Raw genomic sequence first — 26111 nt, 5'->3', positions numbered from 1 at the left:
GGTAAAGAGAAAGTGATTCATCAGAGGATCTATCAAGAACTGTGTCCAGAAAAAAATGGAAATCGCCTCCATTAGCAGCACACCAGATGCTCGTGCTGTAAAGAGGCAACTATTCTGAATAAGTGCTGGATCGTTGAATTTAGGAGCATAGATGTTCAATAGTGACCAACATTCAGAGTACATATGCCTCTCCACAAACACAAACCTGCCCATGGGATCAAGTGTCTTCTTAGTATTGATAAAAATTAATGTTCCTATTTATGAGGGTTGCAGTTCCTATTGATTAGGTGTTAAAGGAGCAAGAAAACTCCCACTCTCTCGAGTTTCTTATGTTCATGGCCACAGGTGTAATTGTTAGTAAACAATATCTGCTTGGCTTGATTCAGGTGTGAATAGAACCTTTCCCTTTTCCTTTTTTATTTTTATTCAAGCCCTTAGTGTTCAATGTTATACATTTTCCTTCCTCCTTTATTTTCAAACATGAATGCAAAATTACAAAATTGCATACCAAAATAGAAACCAATCATTATTTATGACAATATTTAAGGATAGACACATTTGAGGAATATCATTATAAATTGTTAGTTGATGATATCGGTCGCTGATGTTGGTCGATGTATTTGGTTGATGATGTCGGCGATGAATTCAGGCGATGAATTCAGTCGATGATGTCGGTCAATGATGTCGGTTGATTCCTAGCCTGTGTTTTTCCGTTCCAGTTGCAGAGGAAGAGGCACATAGGAAATGATATTGTGGCGGTGGTGTTCCAGGAGGAGAACACGCCCTTTGTCCCGGACATGATAGCCTCCAACTTCCTGCACGCCTACGTGGTGGTGCAGGTGGAAAACGCCTGCAGCCAAGATGTCACCTATAAGGTGAGCCCTGGAGGAAATATGTTAACAACAAAAACAGATCCACCTGCACAGTGTACTGTGGGCGATAGGAGCAGAGGGTAGCCTGGCTGGGGTTTGTCTTTTTTAAAAGGCCAGTTAAAAAGATATTGGTGAAATCACAAAATGTATCATCCATCTATGTTGGCACTACCAAGGAATGTTCACCTACCTAGAAGGTTGATTTTTTTTCCTCATGTTTTTCTTTGAAGCCACCTATTTTTTTATAAAAGAGGTACTGTTACTGAGATACCTAAAGAAAAGCGGTGTACAAGTGCAATTTATTATTATATTTACTCAAAATTATTAATGTTATTAGGATTGATAGATCAGCCTACCAATTGGTTCAGTCCACTGGGTAAACTGAGATGCTCTTATCTATCGTGCATCTGGGTGGACACTCTCAGTTTAAACTCCTTTTCTTTCATGTTGTGTTGATTGCCTTGTTGGTCACTTCCTTTTGCCGTTTCACACAAAGACACCATATAAATCAAGTTTGATAGCTTGATTGATGGATTGAGTGTGATACCAGAGTGCACTAACCTGTGTGTCTTTACTGCCAGGTGTCGGTGACGGCCCGAGATGACGTACCGTTCTTTGGACCCGCCCTGCCCGACCCGGCCATCTTCAAAAAGGTCAGAGGTCATTCCTCATAGACGAACCAGCTTGACACTAAAACGTTGCCACGGTCTTCCTCTTTCCCATTGGCTGGAGTCCTCTTAGGTTAAATGGTGGCCCTCTGTACAACAGTGAAGAAGGCTGGTGCAGTCTCAGGATAGTCTGGGCCAGGGTCTTTGACTCCCACACGAAACCCCAATGTCTGCCGTCTACCTGTATGCATCCTTGAGCAAGATTCCCACAAGCCCTACCTTTTGCCATTGACATTCATCCAAAGCACCTTTTTGGTGAATGCTAAATTACTTCTGAGAGATGTATTCGTTTTCCGGGCTTGAACACCTGTCAAAAATAGCATCACAACTAAATGCACTCTTAATCGTGTCTCCCTAATTCTAATGTGTTCCCCTCATGTTAGAGGCCTCATTACCTAACAAGGGGTTTGGGTAATGCACTAGACTGGGGAGTGTGCTTTAACTAGGGTTTATTCTTAGAAACCAACACACCATAATGAGGGCACGGCCTGAGTAATGATGTGAAACCAGTGTAACCAGCGCACTGAATATTCTTTTGCAGATGAATCTCATTAAAACACTTGCTATTCAACACGGAACACAATTTGGAAAATACGCAAAGATTGATGTTTAATTAAGCACATTTATAAATGGGTTATTTCCTTTGCTTACAAAACATATATTTCATAACATTACATACATATATATGTCATATAAACATAGGAAATATATCTAAACATATTTAGTGCGTTTCTTTGTGTTTTGCTATGCAAAACTATACTACGGGTATGCGATACTACTATACTACGCTATTCTATAGCATACGACACTAGACTATGCTACGCTACGTTCCACTTAAAAAATGCTCTAATACATGATTGTCTCTCAGGGCCCGGAGTTCCATGAGTTCCTCTTCACCAAGCTCATTAATGCGGAGTATGCGTGCTACAAGGCGGAGAAGTTTGCCAAGCTCGAGGTGAGAGGCTGTGGCAGCCTGCGACACCTTAAGCGACAAACATTTAGCACCCTCTGCAGCACACTGTGGGAGGAGTGGTGATGGTAGCTTGTTTATGTGTGTTAGCTCATATGCAGTTTTGGATACACGGTTGTGTGTGTGTGTGTGTGTGTGTGTGTGTGTGTGTGTGTGTGTGTGTGTGTGTGTGGATGTGGATGTGGGTGTGGGTGTGGGTGTTGGTGTGTGTGGATGTGGGTGTTGGTGTGTGGGTTTTTATGTTACGACATAACTGCCACTGTTGGCATTTATTCATTGTTCCTTAAAAGAAAAGGAAACCCTTGCAAAACGCATCGCGTTAATGTTGAAATGTCCCTTTATAGAATTTTTTTTATTAATCAGTCTAGTGACCTAATGCCGTGTGCATGCCTGTGTGTGTGTGTGTGTGTGTGTGTGTGTGTGTGTGTGTGTGTGTGTGTGTGTGTGTGTGTGTGTGTGTGTGTGTGTGTGTGTGTGTGTGTGTGTGTGTGTGTGTGTGTGTGTGTGTGTGCGCGTGCATGTCTACGTGTGTGTGTGCGCGTGTGTATGTGCGTGTCTACATGTGTGTGTGTGTGTGTGTGTGTGTGCGTGTCTACGTGTGTGCGCGTGGGTCCCTACGTGTGTCTGTGTGTGTCTACGTGTTTGGGTGTGTGTGTGTATGTCTACATATGCGTGTCTTCGTGTGTGTGTGTGTGTGTGCATGCATGTCTACGTGTGTGTGTGAAGGAGCGGACACGCTCGGCCCTGCTGGAGACCCTGTACGAGGAGCTGCACCTGAACACCCAGGCCATGATGGGACTGGGGGGCGACGACGAGAAGCTGGAGAACGGGGCCGCAGTGGGGGGAGGGGGGGGCTTCTTCGAGTCCTTTAAGGTAAACACACCACTGACGTACCCCCCCCCCCCCCCCCCCCCCCCCCCCCGCCAAGACACCCGCATGCTCACTGCTGCTCACAACGTACGAGAGAGAGAGAGAGAGAGAGAGAGAGAGAGAGAGAGAGAGAGAGAGAGAGAGAGAGAGAGAGAGAGAGCTATGAAAACATTATTTTGGTATATTATGTTGTTATGCACTGCAGTGTGAAAATACTTTCTCTCTCTCCCGCACTCTATCTCACCCTCTCTCCCCCCACCCCCCCCCATGAGATTCGCCGTTTTCACACACATGGCAAACTGTGAAAAGTGTAGCAAACCTACTGAATCTCGGAGGGAGCCAGGCCTGCTGTGCCATATTTCACAGGCCTCCTCCGTCTCTCTCCCCGGTGGAGTGTGTGTCTGTGTGGCATCATAGCGGGGGGTGCGGTCCATGACGTGCACGTGGGCGCCGTGGTGCACGTGGGTTGCCTGTCTCCGTTGGTGGTGGTGTGGGGATGGTGGTGGTGATGGTGCTGGTGGTGGTCTCATCATCAGGGGCTATTAGCTTGTTGGAGCGCAGCCTGGACCGGAGAGGTGGTGGTTGTGGCAGTGGTGGCGGGGGTGGTGGTGGTGGTGGTGTGTGTGTATCAAATGGACGGCTTAATGACCCCTCATTAAGGCCTGATGATGCTGCTGGCGGACGCCTCACCCCCCCCTGCGTGTCTCCTTGTCTCCTCCTCTCCTCGTCTTCCCCTTTCCTCGTCTCCTCATCTCAACTCTGTCAGTTCCACATTGTGCTGTTTCCTTATTCATGGTCCATATTTGGGTGTTGCTTCTCTCCGCGCCTCTCCTCTCTCTCTCTCTCTTTCTCTCGTTATACATTCATCTCATTCTGGCTGTACCTCTCTCGCTCTTCGCCACTTTCTCACTGTTCTCAGATTCAGTTCTCTCTCTTTCTCGCTCTCGCTCCTGCTCTGGCTTTTTCTCTTGCTCTCACTCTCTCTCTCTCTCTCTCTCTCTCATTGTAAATCTCTCTTGCCAAGTATTACAGGGATCACTACTCATCCTTTCTAGCTCTATCCCTGGGCTAATACTTCTAGAAACTCTTCATGGCTTCATGTTGAAAAACATCATTTTTTTACACTGCCTTTTGTCCAAACACTCTTTCTCTGCCTGCGTCTCTGACCCCGACTCAGAGTTTCGAATAGTTTTTCTTTGATCTATTTTCCCAATCTCTGTCTCTCTTGTGCTCTCTCTGTACCTTGCTTGCACACTAAGTTCCTCATCTCGCTGTATGCTTTCTACATTCTCTCTCAATCCCCCACCTCTCACGCTCTCTCCCTCTCTCTCTTGCTCTCTCTCTGCCCTCCCTTCCCCCTCTCTTGACTGCTACTGCCCCCATGTGGTCAAAGTTGGTATATCAGACACATACTCAAACAACTAATTCACACACTTACCATAACAGAGATACGCATGTAGGTACAAAAACCAGAAAGCTTAGTGTCTGACATGAACAACCTTAACCAGCCAAACTCGGTTCTGTCTTTTAATTACAGTGTTTGTTCAGTCTGAATGGAGGCCTCATTTAGTTTGTCTGGTTCACTTCCTCGAGAAAAGGATACATCTAATTATCATCCAAGACACACACTGTTTACTGTTAACGTAGACAGCCGGGTGTCAGGGTAGCCTACTGACGCTGAATGTTTTAATGTGTGAAAGCCTACTGACAGTGTAACATTTGAAAGCCTACGGAATGTGTATATTCTGTTATCCTACTGGCGGTGTAGTGTGTTGACCCTGCTGACGGTGTAGTGTTTAATGTCTAAAAGCCTACTGACGGAGTAGGATGAGGCCTCCTACTGACAGTGTAGCGTGTAGACCCTGCTGATGTTGGAGCGTTTGAAAGCATACCGACTCTAGCTTCTGAAAGCCTACTGACGGGGTAGCTTGTGAAAGCCTACTGACGGTGTAACGCGTTGACCCTACTGACACTGCAGCATGTGAAAGCCTACTGACGATGTAGCATGTGAAAGCCTACCGACGGCAGTGTCTAAAAGACTACAGACGGAGTAGCTTTTGAAAGCCTACTGATGGTGTAGCGTGTGAAAGCCTACCGACTGCGTGGCTTCTGAAAGCCTACTGACGGTGTAGTGACGAAGCGCGTTGAAGCCTACAGACGGTGTTAGTGTGTTGACCCCGCTGACGTTGTCGAGTTTGAAAGCCTACCGACTGTGTGGCTTGTGAAAGCCTACTGACGGTGTAGAGACGTAGCGTGTGGAAGCCTACTGACGTGTGTCCTGGTCTCTCCTAGCGGGTGATTCGCAGCAGGAGCCAGTCTATGGACGCCATGGGGCTCACTAGCAAGCGGTCACACACTGTCTCCACTAGTCACAGCGGCAGCTTTACCCACAATCCCGCTGAGAGCCCCAAAGCCCCAGGGATAGTAAGTAGAAGCCCTTTGGTTCGCCAGAGGCCCACCCAACACACACACACACACACACATATATACACATATAATATCGACACAAAAGAACACATGTAACCCTTAATGTTGACATAGTAGTGTATAAGGGATGCTAAAGTCGTCCCGTACTTTCCCAAAGGCAGACTTTTATTCATACCTTTTTCAACTTCAACCTTCTACCGACATTAACACTTTTTTCATCCAGCCACTGTGCACACTTTCATGTCATCTTAACTTTTTCCACCGGCTTCACATTCAAGAGGCCTGTCTAACACACTCTGTTATTTGTGCTATTTCTGTTTCGCCCGAGCGCATCAGCCGCACTCACTCAATCCACTCGTTTGTTGTTTTGTCTTTCATCGGTTGGGAGAGCCGCCCTGTTGAAAACAGAGGTTTAGAGCAACAGGATGTGTGTGTGTTTGAATTCACAAGCTGTGTCTCCTTTGTGGGGTGAGTCCTAAGTGGCCGTCCTGTGACTCCCCCGGCCCCGTCTCGCTGGTTAGTGCCTCTATCCTCCTGAGGTTAGCTGATGGATGGAGCTGACCCTCCCCCCCACCGCCCACCTCCCTACGCCCCTCCCTCCACTACCTGCTTATTCACAGCGGTTCCTTTGTTGTTGTTGTTGTTGTTGTTGTTGTTGTTGTTGTTGTTGTTGTTGTTGTTGTTGTTGATGTAGCACTGACATCCCTGCTCAGGGCACCCGTCCTTGAATCTGTGCATGTCCCGGCTGTTCTGACTAAACCTTCTCTGGGTTCCTTTTAGAGATGGGGTCAAACAGGATCCATCAAGAGGTCTTTTTTCTTCTGTTGGCATTTTCATTGCCAATACCAGTTATGTCTCTGAGGAATAATGAAGGGTATTATGCTATCATTTATTCACCTCCAGGTCTCTCAGGCTTTTCACTTCAGATGGATCTAGTTTAACCCAAATCGATATTGTGCAACTAAGGGCGAAATTGGGCTTGACTTGTGTATGCTACTCCCTCCCCTCTCTCCCTCCCATCCTCCCTCCCTCACTCCCTCACTCCCTATGTCTTTCTCTCTCGCGCACGCTTGCTCTCTCGCTCTCCCTCTCCCTCTCGCTCTCCCTCTCGCTCTCCCTCTCCCTCTCTCTCTCCCTCTCTCTCTCTCTCTCTCTCCCTCTCTCCCTTTCCCTCTCTCCCTATGTCTTTCTCCCTCTCGTGCGCTCACTCTCCCTCTCCCTCTTGCTCTATCTCTCTCTCTCTCTCTTGCTCTCTCTCTCTCCTGTGTGTGTTTCTCTTCTCAGCATTTTCCACTCGCTATGTCGAGGACCCGAGACCAGCGGACATGCCCCCTGCCTTTCTTTATGTCCTTCCTTCCCTCCCCTGCTGGACCTTGAACTGCTCCGTCTCCTCCTTTCTCCTCTTGACTCCTTTGATCTGTGTTCTTCAGTGTTCTCTCCTCTGTCTGGAGCCGCGCAGCCAAACCCCTTCTTCTAAGCCGCTCTCATCTGTCCTCGCTGGGCTGCAGACAACCCTGCCTCGGCTGCTCCTGACCTACTGCTGTTTGCATGAGATGCTCTTGATTCTTTGTGCCTCTTTTACTGGTTTTGGTGGACGCTGCTCTTTCAACCTTAATTCCTCTTTCTCTCTCTCTCTCTCTCTCCCTCTCTTCCTCTCTTCCCCCTCTCTCTCTCTCTCTCTCTCTGTTTCTGCCTCCTCTATCGTCTGTGGCTCAGTCATTGCTTGTCCCCGGCAAAAGCCCCGGTAGATACGGACGTCGCGGCAGTGCCATAGGGATAGGCACCATAGAAGAGGTTCCTGTATAACTCTTACTTTACGTTTGCCCTACGCCGTCGATCCCTCGTTGGTCTGTCCCCACCCCTGTCGTTCACACATCACCCACGTCATGTTGTTCCACGCTCTAGCAGGCCCTGTGTGTTCCCCCCTGGTGTTTGTCCTTCTCCGATTTGTCCGTGCCGTGTTACGATGCCAAAAGATGGGCGGAATACCTTTAGACTTAACAGGGGAAAAAGCCATTGATTGTGTTGTTTTGTTACTATTAAAATCTGGGATGTACCCATTCACTCACACAAAAATAACAAGGCATACTCATGTATTCATGACTACATTCCACAGCATGGGGACTCACTGTCTGCATCACGATTCCCAGTATGTGTCAGAGTTCGTCAGAGTTTAATGTACCGTATGTGGCAGAAACCTGTCCTGATGTAGATTGCAGCCCTGCCAAGCCTAGTGTTGCTCCAGGATGTTATAAGAGGAGCAGGAATACATTTCATTTCGTTTTCCCATGATTCATAATGTCAAGACTTGGCGACACATGAATTATTCATTTTGTTGCACACCACCGGTCACCCGCCATTCACTCCTGGTCACGCTGTGCTTGTCGGGGAAGGAGGGGGCCGTGGCTACTCCCAGGGACTGACTGTGTGTCTGTGTGTCTGCCTGACCCCGCACCCCTAGTCCCTGATCATTCCAGGGAAGAGCCCCACCAGGAAGAAGTCGGGACCCTTCAGCTCGCGCCGCAGCAGTGCCATCGGCATCGAGAACATCCAGGAGGTGCAGGAGAGGAGGTGGGTGTGGGTCAGGAGCAGGCCCAGCTCCACAACTGGTTGCATCTGGGTTCTGCCGGAAATGAAAAGGACCATACTGGCGGTCTGGGGAATCAAATTGTAGCAGCCTCTATGACTTCTTTAAGACATCCATTGCCAACATTTTTTTTCAAGAAGCACGCCTGCCACACATGTAAACAACACTAGCAACACAGCACTTTGCTCATTGCGATGGATGAGAGAAATGTAAAGCATGTGTATGGCCGAATAGGTGGCTGTTCAAAAACCTAAGCAAATTTGAGCTTGACTTTGGTACAATATTAATGTCTACACATTTACCATAACAGAGATACGCATGTAGGCGAACGCAAGTGCACAACGTGGGAGCCTAGTGTCGTGACATGAACAACCTCAAACAGGCAAACTCGGTTGAAACTCTGATTAGTAGTAAGGACACACAGTTTGCGCCTGACATTGACGATATGTACTACTAATGTTGGACATATGAACTGAACCATTTCCTCAATCCATCCTTCCCTCTGCTCCTCCAGTCGGGACGTTTCCCCCAACACACAGAGGACTCCAGATGGTAGCCATATGTTCCAGGACGCCAAAGAATTCTCCTCCAATCACAGCTCTCCAGAGACAACCACAGCCAGGAACAGGTGGCTAGTGCAGGCATTTAATGACCTTTGCAGCGAATAGTGTAATAGATAGTAGTCAATGACTGAGTAGAAAAACAGTTAGATCTAATGAATCCATCGTGCCCTGTGACTTGGTGACGTCACAAGAGGGCGTATCCATACAGATGTATACTGGATGGATCAGTCTACCGGCCTACCCAGTGGACTGTAGCAACTGGTAGGCTTATCTATCAATACACATAGGTGGACACTCTCACTTGTGATGTCACTAAGGCACTGGAAAAGGCAGAATTTGAAATAGCTTGCAATGGCTGAAACCTCCAAAACTTGGTGGTAAAATAGGAGCTCTTTATTTAGAGCTTTACTTAAAGGGTTGGGTATGGAATTCTCTTTTTAGGCCATTTTTGCAAAATTACTTGAAATCCTTATCATAACCCACTTACAGCCACTGAGTTAGAAGTACTGACATGAAAATTATTCAAGTCAATCATCTGTGGAACGGGCAGGGCTCGAAAAACTCCAGCCAATGATTTCCAGACCCACCGAGTGGCATTGGACAGTAAGTACGTCAATCAAACGTACTTACTTCTAGCACGTACTCAAAGGTTGTGACCCAGAGCAAGCTTCTGTTTGTTGTTATCCTGCGGTAGCTACTGGAGCTAGCTAACTACCTAATGGTGCATGATTGCGCGTCCATGTACTTGTAATGGGTGGAGTCAGAGTCAGCGTTTAAGGAGAGGGGGTAGGACCATTTGAGTTGTGTATTTTCAAAATCTGCTGGCGTTTTGCAAATCCCATACCCAACCTTTAAAAAATTGGGGGAAAAAGAGTAAATGTATATTTTTTACATGCATGATTGTTTTCTCTTTAGCCTAAGTACTGACTGACTGACTGACTGACTGACCCCGGACGGTTTCTCTGTGAGCAGGCTAACCTAGGGTGCAGCTCTGCTCTGTGCTGCAGGGCTCCTTCCATCCCGGAGGCCCAGGACATGTCCCGCTCCTCCTCCAACGCCAGCAGCTTCGCCAGCGTGGTGGAGGAACACGACGGAGAACCAGAGGTCGGGGACGACTACGACACGGGACTGGTGAGAACGGACGGAGAGACAGAGAGAGAGAGAGTCGCCTGGGTTTGGTGCGACCCGCAGGGGAAAAGATCCATATCTGGCACGACGATTTGGGAATTGAATGGCTGCCTGGCAGAAGTCCAAAACTCATTAATATACAAAACGGAATAACTCTTCAATTAAATAAACGTCAACAAGTAGTCAACAAGTTGACTGCTTATATCCTAACTGAGTGACAACAATTATCTGCTATTTATTTCTAGGATTAAATCGTATTGTTCCCATTAACTCACATTGGCAGCGGGCCTTTTGGCATCAGACCAGCGGGCGCCCCCTACAGGCCATCAGAGGAGCTACACGCTAGTCCCTTCAGCCGGGGCTTTACAAACAGGCTCAGGTCAACATGAGAACCCATCGTGGCTGTTGTCTGTCCCCCACAGGAGAGCCTGTCCTCGGCTGGGACGCCCCACAAGAGGGACTCCTTCATGTACAGCTCCTGGACCGAGGACGGCTTCTGCAGCCCCGGCCCGGGGGGAGGGTCACCAGGTGAGCCCAGGACCTGAGCCCCACCAGCTTCTGTTCACCCGGACCCCCGACAGGACTGCCTGCCTCATGTAACATGCAACAGAACTGCGATGAATGGAGACCTGGAGGGAGAGGGTCGTGTTTCATGTCACATGATATGGGCCTCCTGGTTCATCCTTACGTTTACCCTCTTTTGTTGTTGTTACAACCCAACATTCATGTAGAATTTGTAATGTAATTATTTTGTACACATTGGTTGACGCGTGTAGACATATATCCAGACGGAAGATAAGACGTACCTTCTTAAGGCCTTGCCTATCAGGGTAATTCCCAGATAAGAACAGATCGGGAGACTGCTCTTGCGGAACAGTGCCGGGTTCATTGCTGGCGGTTGTCATGTTATTACAACCCGGTCTCACGAAAAGTCGTGACACTGTCACGTTATTTAATCTATTGAAACGTGATCAGGATCACGTATTTTCAAAATTTTCGTGTTTTAAAGCACAAATTTCCGGCCGTGGTGCAAACAATATTATTCAAGAGTTATAATCAAGCCCAACACATCAATATTAGTGACAACCCATTAAATACGATATGATTTCTAGATGTCATGGCAACGTCCGCTCGCGACACTGGACTTGCGAGGCGTCGACGCGGACTTTCATTCACATAACCAAAAACAAGACAGTAGATGGCTAGATAAAATAAACATCAAGACATACAGCGCACCTGCATTTAATATATCCGTGAATTGTCACAATTTCTCAGAATCAAAGGTGAAAGTAGAAACGGGTGGCCTAAAGCTGTCATATTGTTCACAGACAAGTTTAAGTAGAAATGGGTGGCCAAAAGCTGTCATATTGTTAGTTATCATTGACTTGAAATACATGGGTTTGAAATTTGTGCTGTAAAACACGAAAATTTTGAAAATACGTGATCCTGATCACGTTTCAATAGATTAAATAACGTGACAGTGTCACGACTTTTCGTGAGACCGGGTTGGTTATTAATAGCTATTATAACCCCTGCTGGGGGGTTCTGGTTATATAAGGATCCTAAACAGTGCCAGTACCCACCGTGACCCTGGACGTCCCCGTCCCTCCCACACACACACTAAACGTTTCTAGTCCTTAGTGGGTACATTCCCTCCCCCTAGTGTCAGATCAACAGTTTGGAGGTAACGTCCTCCCGGGACAGTCACGGGACAGTCACGGGACAGTGGCGGGACGCCGTCCTTCAGCAGCCCTCCAGCCCTGAGCCCCTCTGTACCCCCCCCGCTTTGGTGTTCATCCTGGTGTTGACAGCAGCTCCATCTGTCCCCCCCCCTACCCCCCCCCCTTTTCCCCTCCCTCGTAGGGTCCGTGCGGCCCGATCTCGCCAAGGAGGCGGAGCCAAAAGGGACAGAAGCCCAGGCCAAGACGGAGCACCCCCCCGGCCAGGAACCCAAGACCCCATCGGTGAGACCCCCCCCCCCCCGCCCCCGGTAGACACTCGCCTTGCTCTGGGTATTGGGCTTTGTTGTGAGCTCCTTCCGTTGTTAAGTATCCTCTGAATGACTTCCTGCTCTGGAGTGTTGTTGTTGTTGTTGTTGTTGTTGTTGTTGTTGGGTCTGTTGGTATTGGCTGGTGTCGCTGTTTCTCCTGTCATCTCGTGTTCCACTTGTTGCTGGTTCTTGCTGTGTTGTTGTTGTTGTTGCCTGTCTTTAACCACCAGCTCCTCTTCTCTGTGTCTGTGTCCAGACCTGTTAGCCCCTCTTCCATTCCTCACCACATGGATGACCGTTTCCAGGTCAGCCACGGGGAGCTTGTGTGTGCGTCTGTGTGTGTGTGTGTGTGTGTGTGTGTGCATGTTGGGAGAATGAGATTGCCTGGGAAGTAATTGGAACGTAGTTTGTATTTCCCCGCCATTTTAACAGCATATTGAACTGCCATTTTCTCACCACATCTTTCATAGCCAGACTTAACCCTCCACAAAGTTTGTCTCTTAATATGATTTACCTCCTGGTAAGTTTTAACACTACAGTATATAGGTTTGACTTCTCTTTAAGGACTCAATAAGGTATACCCTCCTTAAAGATTTAAGTCTCTATAATGCTGCACGTTCTCCAAGGTCTTAGTCTCCCCTTCAGTTGCAGTGTTGATTTTATAATCTTTAATGTTTAATCTTCAAAGATTAATTATCTACACGGTTGGAGGCCGACCCCTCCCCCCGGTTGAGCCCTGCGTGGTCTGACTCTGTCCGACTCTCCCCCCCAGAAGAGGCCCGCCCTGCAGGACACGAGGCGTTGCCACGTCAACTCCACCACCGACCCGGAGGACGACCAGAGTTAGAAGACCGCCCCCCGCTGGATCCAAGAGACCGACAGATATATATTTCTTTCTCTCCCCCTCTCCCTCCCTCCCACCCTCCCTATCTCCCCCTCCTTCCTCAGCCCTGTGGGTATCTGCAGTCTCTCACGACATGCCAGGCAGATCCGTAGACATGTTTGTACCTGCCGGTCCGCGTCGCTGCCCCCTACAGGCCGGACCCAGAAGTGCACCTCCAGGGGAAATACTTTATTAACCACAGACAGGACAATGGGGATAGCACCTATCCGCCATCCAACCTCCTGTTTGATGGCTGTCAGTTGAGACTGGCCGCTATGGCCCCATGGTCCTATGGCCCCGTGGTCCTACGGCCCCATGGCCCTGGGTCCTCTTGTTCTTGTTCTGAGAGGAGCGACGTACTACTGTGTCAAACATGGCCCCATCAGGGTGGGACCAGCCGCCATCTCGACCCAGCGCACCTCACCCTGTCTGATGGGGGAGGCGCTCCCTCACATGGGGAAACCCCCCCGCCCGAACCCCCCCCCCCCCCCCCCCCCCCCCCCCCCACCCCCCCTTCCCCATGCGTTCTCTTTGTTAGACACTTGTCGGGTTCTGTCTTGTCTCCAACAGACAGGGCTCAACAGACAAGAGAGAGATGTTTGAGACGAAAGAGAGGCTGGGGTGTGGGACGGGTTTCAAATGAGAGGTCAGGGGTTGTAGAATTAAAAATACAGAGAGAAAGAAGTGTTTTTTTTTTTAAATTGATCATTTCCTGTCGTGGTCGCGTCCGCTGGTCCGTCTGTGTTGCTGTCGGCACGAGGGCCAGACCGAGGCCGGCCTGAATTCATGACTCATTGGGTTTCCTTGTCTTCTAATTGTTCCGGTTGAAGCTTCTCTTCAAAACCCTTAGTGGCTGTTCCATGTGGTGGAAGGGATCTTTGTACGGCTATTAGTGGACTTGTTGTTATTTGTCATCCTTCTACTGAGAAAAAAAACAAACAAACACTGTTTTAGAACTGAGTCTGACGTTTCTAGTTGGTCTAAAAACAAACCTACATTTTCTCTTGATTTCCAATAAGTCTGCCACTCAATGACTTTGATTATGTGCGTGTACAGTTAAGCATCGTGACTTTGGTTTTGTATAATTAACTGGTATTCTGTCGAGTCTGTGTCGAGAGACACAATGTAACATAAGTGTGTGTGTGTGTGTTTGTGAGTGTGTGTGTGACGCTGACCTCTGTTTCAGACTCCATTCGCTCCGTGAGATACTGTTGCAATTTGTTATTTTATAACTTATTTAAAAGCGCTCTCGGTCACCAACCAACGTGACGGAGCTTCTAAGAGAAAAGCCTTGTGGTGCATGGGGTAAATCTGCTTGCCAAAAGTTTTTAAATAAATGTACGTTGCAAAAGAAGGGAACAGCACACTAATGCCATGCCTGACCTATGGTTGTGTTGGGAAACTTGAGTTTTGTGGGTGGGGGGGAGACTCAACTGAAGGAAGATGAACGAGAATTAACGTACTAGTTCGCTTGTTTGTTTTAACCAGTACCTATGTTTCAGGAAGCACTAACTTTCAGAAGGCATATTGTATGAACAGTTTAACCTGACCTGGTTCGCTACACATGAAGTGACACTGACCCCCTTGGTGAAGCGGCCTTTATTGTGATTGTGTAACAGAGGCTGCTAGGGGGGAGACAGGGGTCGTGACCCCTTCGTTGCGGATCACCTGATGGCCTGAATGTAAAGGTGCAGAGGTATGCAGTGACGTATGCATATCTTCTTGTTCTTTGAGCGGCGATACTGTGTAACCCTGGGCCACGGTTATTGTACTTAAATGTACGCTCTCAAACTTTTTCATTTCCTTACAATTATCAAGCCGGATCGGGCGGCAGCACTTTGAGAAGAAATATGTTTCTGTGAAATGACTGAAATAAATATGAAATGTTCTTCATATGCAGCCGATGAAGTTTAAAGTGTGAATAATTGGTTTCGGGAAAGGAATCACTGAGGTCTACAAGCAAATAATATTGAGGTGTCTAAATATTGTGAACTGCCCAGGATTCCTGTACAATTGAGGCAAACATTCAATATGTGTTATTGCAGGCATTTCCACCGTGGTTGCTATTGTTTTAACCTCAACACTATTTTCCGATTGGCTTTCTGAGATGCTTGAGTAGATGCCATACGCTCTCTTGTGGTTCAATGTTGTTACTACACGTCAAAAGTTAATTCCTCTCACTGTGCTTGTATATTTCCAGATGGGGTGTCCGTTTGCTGTGATTGAGATGATTGTATTTATATTTCTTTCAACCGTCCGCTTAAGCCCATGTTTGTAAATACTGCTTTCAAGCCTTTTTGTAAATAAGAGCAAAAATCTTTAATAAAAATGGAGAAACATGTTGAACTCAGGTGATATCTAATCTGCCAACTTCACATTGGGTTGAATGAAATGACTTAAGGCATGTTAAAGGCTTATTCAGGTCAAGATATACCAGGGGTAGTTCTGACACGTTTCAAACTTGAAATGAAATGTTAACATACCAACATTGTACTTAGTGTCAAACAAAGCTCGTCTCATATAGAAATATTATACTTGAAAATATTATAGTTGTACTTTCCGAAGCTCCCTCTAATCTACTAGTGCGACCGAACTTCGGTGATTCAGAAACCGACCATCGGTTGTCGCCCCGGTTACCGGGCTCACATCTCCAGGTTCCACCACCTGAGCTCAAAAGGCTTCCGGCGGACGTTGGACCCGCAATGCACCTCTCCGAGGAGCTTGTGGTAGGAGGCGAAGTTGTCGATGTAAGTGCAGTTCAGACCCAGCGCCTCCATCAGGGAGGTCATCTCTGCCTCTAGGGCACATCGACCGTCCACCTTGGGCCCAAAGGGCTTAGGGATGCCCAGCTCCTTGCCCAACACGATCATATTCACCTGAGAGAGAGAGAGGGAGCGATGGTGGTTTTGAAACTTGTGTTACTCACTAAAAACTCACTCTTCTAGTGTTATTCACTGTAGAAACTCACTAAAACCTTCTCTGTTTTAGAAACTCACTCCAAACTAACTGTTCTAGTGTGTTTTTCACTGTAGAAACTCACTCCAAACTAACTATTCTAGTGTGTTATTCACTGTAGAAACTCACTGTCCTAGCTTGTTCTTCGCTGTAGAAACTCGGAAGCAGGATAGTCTAGTAGCGCTTGCCTTAAGGAATTTATCTCCTAGCCAAAAGGTTTGTGCCTCACACTCCACTGACTCACCATTCAACGCAGTGTTTGCCAAGGTTCTGCTTGCGACGATCAATAACGACAAGCAACTCAACCATAAGAACATTGATGCTAAATCTCTATTGAAAGGGATTAATACTAGCACTTGGTTCAGTCCGTTGTACCGGGCTCAGGGAACACATGCACGTTTTGGGGTAACGGCACGCACCATGTCAGGGTAATACGCCACCGCCCGGTTGTCTTCCATCAGCTTGAAGAGGATAGGCAGGTCGATGATGTCATCATCATCCAATCCTAGCTCTCTCTTCAGCACGTCTCTGTTCCAGTCGATGCAGTTCTGAGGACAGGGAGAGTGTGTTGAAACCAGCCTCCGTCGCCTCTCTGTTTGTTTTCACATCAGAGACTACTGGAGGGAATGCGCTTCAATGGAGTTGTTGTTGTGCTTTGTGTTTGATGAGCAACAGCTTAAACTCAATAATGAAACCCTAAATTATAGTTATTGAAGCCCAGAATGTGGCTCCTACCTCCCACGCAACAGCTGTTGAGTAACCAATATAACTGCCTCAAAAATATTTACCAATTGTTTGGGAGTTCATAAGAGTTCATCAGGAAACAGTTATTGTGCTATCTTACCTGTCAGCTATAACCTATACCAACAATATGATTGGCTTCTCCATGCTGTTGTCAGAGAATATATCATTATAGAACTTTCTGGCCCCTCACACAACGCAGGCCACTACAGGCCACCGTAGCTCCTCCTACGTCATTGGACAGTGAGGGCTGATGAGGTGTGTTCAGTTGTTTGCAATCTAAAACAACCCACTAGATGCCACTCCATTCCACATACTGCAGCTTAAAAATAAGTGTCACTGATACAAGCCATCTACCTGTACATAATCGTTTTCAGATTTAAGACGTTCGTTGTCCAGTATTTCGTCCACTGATATTTCTTCATCTGGTCCCAGACCTGATGGAGAGAGACAGAGAAACAGAGATATATAAACAGAGCCAGAAACAGAGTGCTATAGTCGTCATTGGCTACAGGCATACAAACATCCCATAATTTGTTGATTACCATCAAAGATCTTGGCCTTTCCGTGCCCATCGTTCTGCAGGCCTTTGAACAGCTTGTAGCCTGCGTCTGGGCTGGCCAGCAGCAGACGGAAACCCTGCACACAAGATAGACAGACAGACAGATAAGTATGAAGGAGGTGATATATAAGGGACAAATTATCAATTTCATTCAGAAAATGTTTAAGCATTTCCAACCTCCTTTGACCTACTAGTTTGAAGCCGTATGGCAGTAGGGTTAAAATAGCTTTTACATACTGATTGTGAAGATTATTTACCTTAGGGCCGGGTGCTGGAACGAAGGTCATGAATTCATCCACATGACCGACGTAGAGCCAATCAGAGAACAGAGCCACCGGCTCCTGGACCTTTTGGGCCCACAGGAAGTCCTGGACCACCTTGGTCATGTTGCGACCGTGAGCTGACCTTTGCAGGGGAGAGAGAACGATTACAGTGTTTTTGTTGCCCCGTTCTTAATGAGAAGAAGACGACTATTCCTAAGTTCACCAATAGTTTAATTAAGCTCATTTATATATTTATCTTGTTCAAAAACGGTTGGTCTATCAAGCTGGCCTGCGTCTCTTATCAGTCAACAATACTATAAACCACAGTATAAACTGCACTTCACTGATAAGAAATCAGTTTCTAAAGAACTAAAAGAGCCTCCCTCAAGTTACTGAGAAATTTGTAGGAAACCTGGCATCATCCCAGCAACATATGTGAAGTTTCTCGCTGAAGCGAATTAAACGTTCGTCGACTCAAACTTCAGACTCGGTAACAAACTCACGTAGGAAAGGCCACGCCGATGATGATCCGGCCCAGTGGGTAGTGTTTACCGTTCACTGTGACGGGCGGGCTGACCTCCAGGTTACCGAAGGAGTCCAGGCTGTTGACCTCTTCGTCCTCGGGCACTCGCGTCACATAGCCGAAGTCTTTGCCCTGCGCGGAAATAAACACCACCGTGAATGGACTGCATTTGTGTAGCGCTTTTCTGATCCACAGCCACCCAAAGAACTTTACGATGAGTGGCTCACATTCACCCGACCGTGCACACATACACACAACCAATGCACCGGAACAGCCCTGTAATCAGGAGACAGTGAGGATTAGATGCCTTGCTCAGGGACACCTCGAAACTTAGGCTAGGAGGAGCCGGGTATCGAACCAGCAACCTTCGAGCTGCCTGACAACCTCCTCTGCCTTCTCAGCCACTGCCTGCCTGAAACATCAACCCTTTTAAGGAAATACAGGTGGTAGTAGAGCTGTCCAGATACCGATGGGAGCTTCTGAGGAGGTTTCTCACCAGCAGTTCGTCGTAGGGGAAGTCCTTGAGGTCCCCGTCCCGAGGAGAATCCAGAACCACGGGGAAGTGCTGGTGAGGGGAGTCGATGTAGCCGAACTCCAGCTCATCCTGGGGGGAGGAAGCACACGCAAGGATCCAAACGTCATCAATGATCAAAAAAAGATCGTGCTCAAAATGGTAAAAAATCGAGTTCTAAATAATTAAATCCCCTAATTCATGAAGGTGAATTTGCTCTTTCGCTATTGCGCTTACGTGAAGGGTAATGGGTACTAACAATGTTAGTCATAGTATTTACTTCTTATGGTTTTCAGAACTCCTTCAAACCATACCTGCATCCAGCGATCTCCTCGGTTCTTGTACTCGTAGCACACCTTCAGCTTGTAGTTGTTCTTCTTCGCCAGGCCAGTTATCCCCTTCAGGAACGGGTAGTTATCTTTTGTGCTGGAAGAGACACCACATGCAAAGATATCCAGTTGATCCAGCCAGCATTCAAATAAAAGGGAGCGTTTTGTGTTCATCAGGATAAAATTCACATTATAGGACTAGACATGTCGCCACATGTGCACATTAATTACTACTACTATAATACAACTATAACTATACCTAATACTGAGAATACTACCTATTAAATATACTTCAATTATGCAATAACACACTACAACAGAGTGAGTCTGGAGTGAGTTTCTACAGTGATAACACTAGGACACTGAGTTTTTAGTGAGTTCTACAGTGATAACACTAGGACACTGAGTTTTTAGTGAGTTCTACAGTGAATAACACTAGGACAGTGAGCTTGTAGTGAGTTTCTACAGTGCATAACACTAGGACAGTGAGCTTGTAGTGAGTTTCTACAGTGAATAACACTAGGACAGTGAGCTTGTGGTGAGTTTCTACAGTGAATAACACCAGGACAGTCAGTTTGTGGTGAGTTTCTACAGTGAATAACACTAGGACAGTGAGTTTGTGGTGAGTTTCTACAGTGAATAACACTAGGACAGTGAGGTTAGCGCCCTACAACCAAGCGAGCGTCTACCTGCAGACGAAAACCTCCACGGGCTCGAGGGTGTTGGGGGTCATGATCCAGGGGGCAACCCTGAACACCACGGTGTCAGTGTAGATGGGGGTCTCTGGGAAGTCCTGGAGCAACAAGCAGCAACACCAGGTCACTTCCATATAACGTCTTGCATCACTATCCTATAAGTTCTGATCAATATCCCTAAAGTTCATGTTTCACTATCCTACATCGTCCAATGGTTTTACCGTCCTCAGCCTCACTGGATAAAATAATCGGCTCAATGACTAAAGATTGTTGCTGTTGTTATTGTTGTTATAACACTGGTTCTACTCTATAGTTATAGTTCCTTAGTTTCAGAACTATTATGCCACACTATTTTAAGGGAGGGATCCCTGCCCTTTGCTCCCTGTCATGGTGACTCCCACTCTGGTTTGGGGAGTTGTTTCTCTCCTGACCCTAAGTGCGCTCAGGGTTAGGCGTGTTCTCAAATGCGGGCTGCAGTCTACTGCCACTCAGCGGTGAAAACACCCATGAATACCCCCCCCCCCCCCCCTGGGTATGACCGCTCCCACCTCAGAGATGGGCTCCAGCAGACTGAGGTGTATTTTGAGCAGCCCGTCGAAGTCTTTGTCTGGGAAGCGGAGGCCCTCCACGTAGAGCTTCGTCTCCTCCTGGTAGGGCACCTCCTGGGAGAGCACCTGATCGTCCAGCACCAGCGGGTAGCGCTTCACAAAGTCAGGGAAGAACACCTTGCCTGCAAGAGTCACGGAGAATAGGAAGGGTCGGGTTATTATTATTTAACTCAGGTTTTATTGTTCTTTTTTTTATCGTTATTTTTATTGTTATTACACTTACACATGTTAGTATTAGTTTACTCACATGTTGAAAATGTAATTAAATTAAAATATATACAAGGTACAAAATATTAAACAAGACAATATATAAAAGGTATAACGTGTGCAGGTAGGCAAGTGGTAATGTTACTGGAGAGCTATGGGGAGGGAAATACTGTATTATAATAATAATAATAATAATAATAATAATAATAATAATAATAATAATAAAAGTTAATCCTAACTATATTTCCATGACAAAATGCAGGGATCAAACTTCATATCACTTACCGCTGATGTCCTGAGCCTTCCGTGTCTATGGAGGCGGGGTTGAGGGTGAGATCGCCCTCATGGAGACACTCAGGACTTACCCAAAAAGCGGCTAAGCATGTCTCCAGCCGTGGACCTGAAGACTCGGACCTTCTCGGCGTCCCCCCGAGAGATGTGCAGGGTCAGCTTGTACCCTGGGGGCAGCTGGGCCGGACCCTTGGTCCGCAGAACCATGGGCGACATGTCATTCAGATCTGGAGAGGCCGGCCAGCGATCGGGTTATTGATGATCGTAGATATAGTCATGATTGATCTGGAGCTCCTTTTTGAGTGTGCAAAAGAGAAATATTACATTTGCGCTCCCAATACTAGGCTATTCTTTAATCATCGATCTAGCTTTGAGGTTACTCGAAAAGTTATGCAGTGAAATACACGCGGGTTGACTTGTAACCGGAAGGTTGCTAGTTCGATCCCCGGAGTGTCGCGGTGTCCCTGAGTGAGAAGCCTAACCCTGACTGCTCCTGACGAGCCCGCTGTTGTCCTGCGTGGTTGACTCCGCCGTGAATGTGTGAATGAAAGGTTGCGAGTCACTTTGGATAAAAGTGTCAGCAAAATCCCCTCAATGTAAATGTAAAGTCGCAATGTGTCCGATTCAGTTACGGGAGTATGGAGCTGGGGTGTCTGGGTGAGGAGGGGTTTAGGGAGCGTTGATAGTAGTACGGGCTGGTCAGCCTTTATTTGTAAAATATAAATGTTATAGGATGTGGTGTTATGGGATAAAGATATTGCAATCATTATTGACTACACATATGAACAGGTCCTTTAAAGCTCCAAGTTAGTTGAAATGTTGCACATCGGGACTTCAAGGAGCAGGTAATGATTACATTTACAGGATGACCAAAAATATATATCATCAAATGTGCATATTTATTTATATTTAAACATCTAATTCTTTATTTCGTTTTTCTGAGGCAAAATGTCGAATTAAAACAATAACTACTGAACATCACTAAAGCGATCTGCTGAATCTTGTATGATTGATTGCAAACACAGACCCCCTCAGTGGCAAATCCCATGACAATGTTAACTTTGCATGATTTACAACTATGTTTTTGAAAAAGTAGTAAAATATGTTTTCTTTTTTTTTGTCTTTTGTCACAACACAACAACAAAAAGCTGCGCAATCACACATAAAAAAAGAGTTAAACATATTAATACAATTAAAATAATCGAATGATATTTACCAGAGACTGCTGTGATGTGTTTCCGGTCACTGTCCGGAGTTTTATGATAGAATTGTTCAGAGTCACAGTTGACCAATAGAATGGCCCCATGTCCTTCAGGGCCCCATGTCCATGCCCCCTATACAACAATTGGGAATACAGACATTAATGGGACTCTGTGTGTGTGTTTGTTTGTTTGTTTGTTTGCTGTTTGTGTGTGTTTTTCAGGGAATTCTATCTATTTAGAACTGTTCAGAAACACAATTTTGACATCACTTATAAAATAAAATAAGAAGAAGCAAAATTATCTATTGAATATATTTTTTCTTACATTTTAGACCTGTATAAAGTATCGTGTATTCATGTTGCAATATCTTTATTTAAAATTTCCTGATCAAAGGTCAAAGACAACCAGAAGGATTGACTCGCCGAAATTGGCCCACAATCTGGTCAGCCTCAGACAGACTTTATTTCCTCATTGCTGCCGTATGTCGCAGCCAAGGAGGAAGTGAATGCATATTTATCTAATGTTACCTTGTGCGGGTTGTTCTTCTCAACAACACCATCCCTGTCGGCATCTACGTCCAGTGACACCTCTGCAGACGACAAAAAGTTCACTATTAATTCAACTTGGTTTTTCTTGGCTCACACAGCATTTCAACTTTCTTTGAAGCTACTCCAATTTTGAATGTATGCTTCTTTTGAAGTCTTGTTAGTCGCTTTGGTTAGAAGTGTCTGCTATATGACCATTTTTTTTTAATATGTGAGCCACTGCACAACATCAAAGCAACAAGACATGGGATAAACAAAATAACCACAACCCCGAACATGGCAAGTCATTGCAACACATTGAAAGGGGAACATAGAACAAGATGCAAGAACAGCATTCCTGTGTAATTACAGTTTATAATCCCAGACCCGGTTAGGCAAGTGGGATTGATGGATTTATTGCTCTAGGGGGTATGCAATTAATTCAAGAAGCATGTTTCTATCATATTCATCCATTTGCCCGGACTTGTCTGAAGAGGGTCTGAGATGTGCTCTAGGCAGAGAGCCAGATGCTCTCTCCCACACACGTTCTCCCACAGATGCTTGGTTTGAACCTCCTACCGATGGCGGTGAGGTGAAGCACGGCCTTCCCAAGGACCTCCGTGTTGTCTCCATAGTAGGTGACGGACAGCTTCCAACCGGCAGAAGAAAAAGATATGCTCAAATTACATTTACATTGAGGGCATTCAGCAGACGCTTTTATCTGAAGCGACATGCAAATAAGAAAACCCAAGTACAAATGTTCGAAAAGTTTGACATCAGCAACCTATGACACCCATTGCGTTACAGGTCACACAATCAACCTTATAAAACCCGCTCCGATTCACCGCCAGGGTGTGTGTGTGAGAAGCGTTTTGTGTGCATATGTATATTTGCAAATCTTGGTGTGTGCATGTGAAGCCTTGGAGTGCATATACACGTGTGTGCACATGCATGCATTTTTAGCATGTCCCTTCCAGCTCAGAGCCGTATCAAGTATTGGAAGTTGGAACGGTTGTGTGGCAAAGCAGAAACGACTGTAGACCCCCTCCCACCACCCCCGAAATACCGGAAACCCCCCCGAAATACCGGAACACCCCCCCATACCTTGCTGTCACTCTCAACCATACTGGCTTCCTTCATGACGATGAACAGCAGGGTGTTGTTGTTCAGTGGCAGGGGGGCGGGGGAAGGGGAGGGGCCCGGGACCGGGGTGGGGCTGATGCTGAACCGGACATTGGGCGTGCATTGGACGTTGAAGGCCTTGGACTTCGGAGGAGCGCTCCTACACACGCACACGCGCACACACGCACGCGCACACGCACACGCACACGCACACACACACACACACACACACACACACACACACACACACACACACTAGGGGTTAGGAGTGTTCAGACTCCAAGCCGAAAGGTTCTTGGGTCGATCCCCGAGGCGAACCTGATCTGAACCTGACCCATCCTGACCCATCCTGACCCAACCCCCTAACCTGCTCCTACTGAATGATGTGTGTCAGTATCTGAGTCGCTTGGGACCAAAGATAGATGGCAGACATTTGAGTTAGTCACGTGCATTTCAGTTTATTTATAGTTGTTTATGATATCACGTGTCATAAGAAAGGGACTAGGACTCATAGAGGCACTGAGATACAAATGACTCCCTCCCCTTGAAATAGAGAAGGAATTCCCCTGAAAAGAACAAAAAAGAAACACAAACAATGAAAAGGTACAAAATAAATGATAACAATAGTGATGCTTGCTTTGCAACCCCACTATTTACAAAACGAAAAAGAAAGGACATGGGAGTGATGCACTGTTTTGTCTACGTGGATAAAATGCGGTCTGTTTAATCACACAAACTACAATATACAAACACTGTGGCATAGCTAACAGAGGGAGGAACCTGTTCTTCCACTGTAACTTTACACGACCCGTAATAATGGCCTGCAGCACTGTCTTCAATTCCAACAGTCACCTACAGCTCCTACATGTTGTATTGCTGGAATTATGCATTATCAGCACACTATCAGCTCTAAGAGCTACGTGCAGTATATTAGTCTGATGTGCTACACCTGAAGAGGAAATAAAATGTTTTAAAGAATATCACCGTGAATACGTAGAATATTACCATAACTCAATATTACCATAACTCGATGTAAATCAAACTAAAACAGAAGCACTTTGGTTAAAAAATGATAAATTGCTTCCATTTGAGTTTCAATCAAATTCAATGGTATTGATGATTCTTGTAAATAAATAGAACAAGCGTGAGTCAGCGCATTGCCCCCCTGTCAGCACGCAACGCGGTCAGGCGAACACAACCACACTTTGTGACTGAGACAACCGAATTGCCTGATCATGATGTTTTTTTTAATCCGTCTCAATTGTACAAAAGCCCACCGCTGGTGCTGAATAGGCAACAGACGAGGGATTGTGTCCAGCTATCGGAAACAATCATTGATCTGTCTGCGGCTGACAACGGCATGCTTTGACATCCCACTCAAACCCACTGTGTGTGGCTCGTGACGGCTAAATTGACGTCACACAATAAACAAACAAACATAGGAACACAAAAGTTGCTCACAATAATAGATACGGACGATTGATTGAAAATGAAGAGTCTAAAATCAAACTGAGATGGAAGAAAAAATAGTAACGTAAGCCTAAACATTTTCCCAGACTTGATGGATCCATTTACCTGCAGAGGTTGACGGACAGAGTCGTCCCGACCACGTACAACACTCTGCTCGTCTGCCCGCACCTGACCCGGAGCGTCCGCTCGCCGCTCATGACTACTGGAAAATATTGACCGACGGACTTCTGTACCGAGGAGGACCAAAGCTGGACTTGCAGAGCCGGCTGACCACGAAGGCGAGAATGTCCACTACCGATAGCACTAATGGTCAACGGTGGAACAACGGCTCAGGTGAGGCCAGTGATCTGTCCTGGGATTGGTCAGCCGGCGGTAGCCAATCCGATCCCCCTTCCCAAAACCTGGCCCCCGCCCCTCCCTGTCCACTACTGTTTCACGTTCACAGTCCGCTTATTTCAGCCGCGGGGACATCATGCTTTGTTGAATGAGTTAACAATAGGCTATGTGTATTAAAATGAATATAGACCTAGAAAATATCCAATGGATAGGTTCACACCAAAATAATAAAATAATTAAAATAATATATAATATCATACAAATTATAATCTATAACTTAAGTGCATCTGCAGATAATACCGGCCTGGCCTACACGTCTGGTTCGCTCACCTGCTCAAGCTCGCCTTCAGAACCGTCCCGATAACTTGAACCACGCTCTGGCGGTGGTGGACGTCCAGCCTCACGGTCCGCTGGAACGCACCGCTGTCCACGAAGGGACATCTCCCGATGCAGTGGTGGAAGACAGGCTTCCCGAGAATCTCCTGGTGGCTCATGTTGATGGGTGGCTGCCTCAGCTTAGCAATGGCATAGGTGTGATGCTTGCTGCAGTTTTATTCAACCTCCCTGCGTGTAATACGACCAATGAGAGGGAATATTAAACGAGTTTGGGCAGTGGTTGGCACATCTGTAGCATGTACCTGCATGCGTTTGTGTATATGCTTTGTGTACCTTTGTCCAAAAGTTGAGATATGTAAAGGCGGATTGGGGCTTGCCTATACACGTGTCGAGTAGAAAAGGTGCACACTGTTTGTTGTGATACCAACATTCTGACTAGAAAAGACAGCCCTGATAAATGACTAATGTATCTTTATAC

The 26111-nt window shown here is 46.5% G+C and overlaps 2 protein-coding genes across 13 annotated transcripts in view; one reads left to right on the top strand and one right to left on the bottom strand.

The window, feature by feature from the left end:
- Positions 1-15304, top strand: part of rap1gapb (RAP1 GTPase activating protein b) — a 107130-nt gene extending 91826 nt beyond the window's left edge. For 4 of the 11 annotated variants that reach the window (XM_030374585.1, XM_030374576.1, XM_030374586.1 and 1 more), the window contains 12 exons: positions 720-875; positions 1454-1525; positions 2409-2495; positions 3237-3383; positions 5673-5804; positions 7524-7601; positions 8269-8378; positions 8909-9022; positions 9947-10088; positions 10508-10613; positions 11949-12049; positions 12848-15304. In XM_030374585.1, the coding sequence (XP_030230445.1) occupies positions 720-875; positions 1454-1525; positions 2409-2495; positions 3237-3383; positions 5673-5804; positions 7524-7601; positions 8269-8378; positions 8909-9022; positions 9947-10088; positions 10508-10613; positions 11949-12049; positions 12848-12922 (1320 nt within the window). In that variant the 3' untranslated portion in view covers positions 12923-15304. Of the gene's footprint in view, positions 1-719; positions 876-1453; positions 1526-2408; positions 2496-3236; positions 3384-5672; positions 5805-7523; positions 7602-8268; positions 8379-8908; positions 9023-9946; positions 10089-10507; positions 10614-11948; positions 12050-12331; positions 12381-12847 lie in introns of all 11 variants that reach the window. The other 7 variants (XM_030374582.1, XM_030374583.1, XM_030374581.1 and 4 more) reach the window with 6 other exon arrangements.
- Positions 15253-25871, bottom strand: padi2 (peptidyl arginine deiminase, type II). Of its 2 annotated transcripts, none has more exons than XM_030374588.1 (16): positions 25628-25871; positions 23474-23651; positions 22949-23018; positions 22373-22434; positions 21860-21977; positions 20718-20870; positions 20086-20267; positions 19532-19635; positions 18828-18939; positions 18499-18606; positions 17983-18134; positions 17474-17621; positions 17200-17293; positions 17012-17091; positions 16333-16461; positions 15253-15834 (listed from the first exon to the last, which is right to left on the bottom strand). In XM_030374588.1, the coding sequence occupies exons 1-16, from the start codon at positions 25789-25791 to the stop codon at positions 15601-15603; spliced, it is 2088 nt and encodes a 695-aa protein (XP_030230448.1). In that variant the 5' UTR covers positions 25792-25871; the 3' UTR covers positions 15253-15600. The 2 variants fall into 2 exon arrangements, with proteins under 2 accessions (XP_030230448.1, XP_030230449.1); XM_030374589.1 differs by lacking the exon at positions 25628-25871 and adding an exon at positions 25067-25290.
- Between the last annotated feature and the right edge of the window lie 240 nt (positions 25872-26111).

Source organism: Gadus morhua, chromosome 13 (assembly GCF_902167405.1).
Source record: "Gadus morhua chromosome 13, gadMor3.0, whole genome shotgun sequence".
NCBI classification, from domain to species: domain Eukaryota; kingdom Metazoa; phylum Chordata; class Actinopteri; order Gadiformes; family Gadidae; genus Gadus; species Gadus morhua.
The sequence above is the reverse complement of the archived record's forward strand: the minus strand, read 5'-3'. Positions and strand labels throughout refer to the sequence as shown.

Excerpts from the sequence above, each read along its gene's own strand:
- padi2 (XM_030374588.1), bottom strand. The coding sequence starts at position 25,791 with ATGAGCCACCAGGAGATTCTCGGGAAGCCTGTCTTCCACCACTGCATC. Across the intron at positions 20,871-21,859 it reads ACACATCACAGCAGTCTCTG|ATCTGAATGACATGTCGCCC; the intron begins GTAAATATCATT and ends CGGCCTCTCCAG. Across the intron at positions 17,092-17,199 it reads AAAGGCCAAGATCTTTGATG|GTCTGGGACCAGATGAAGAA; the intron begins GTAATCAACAAA and ends TCTCTCCATCAG.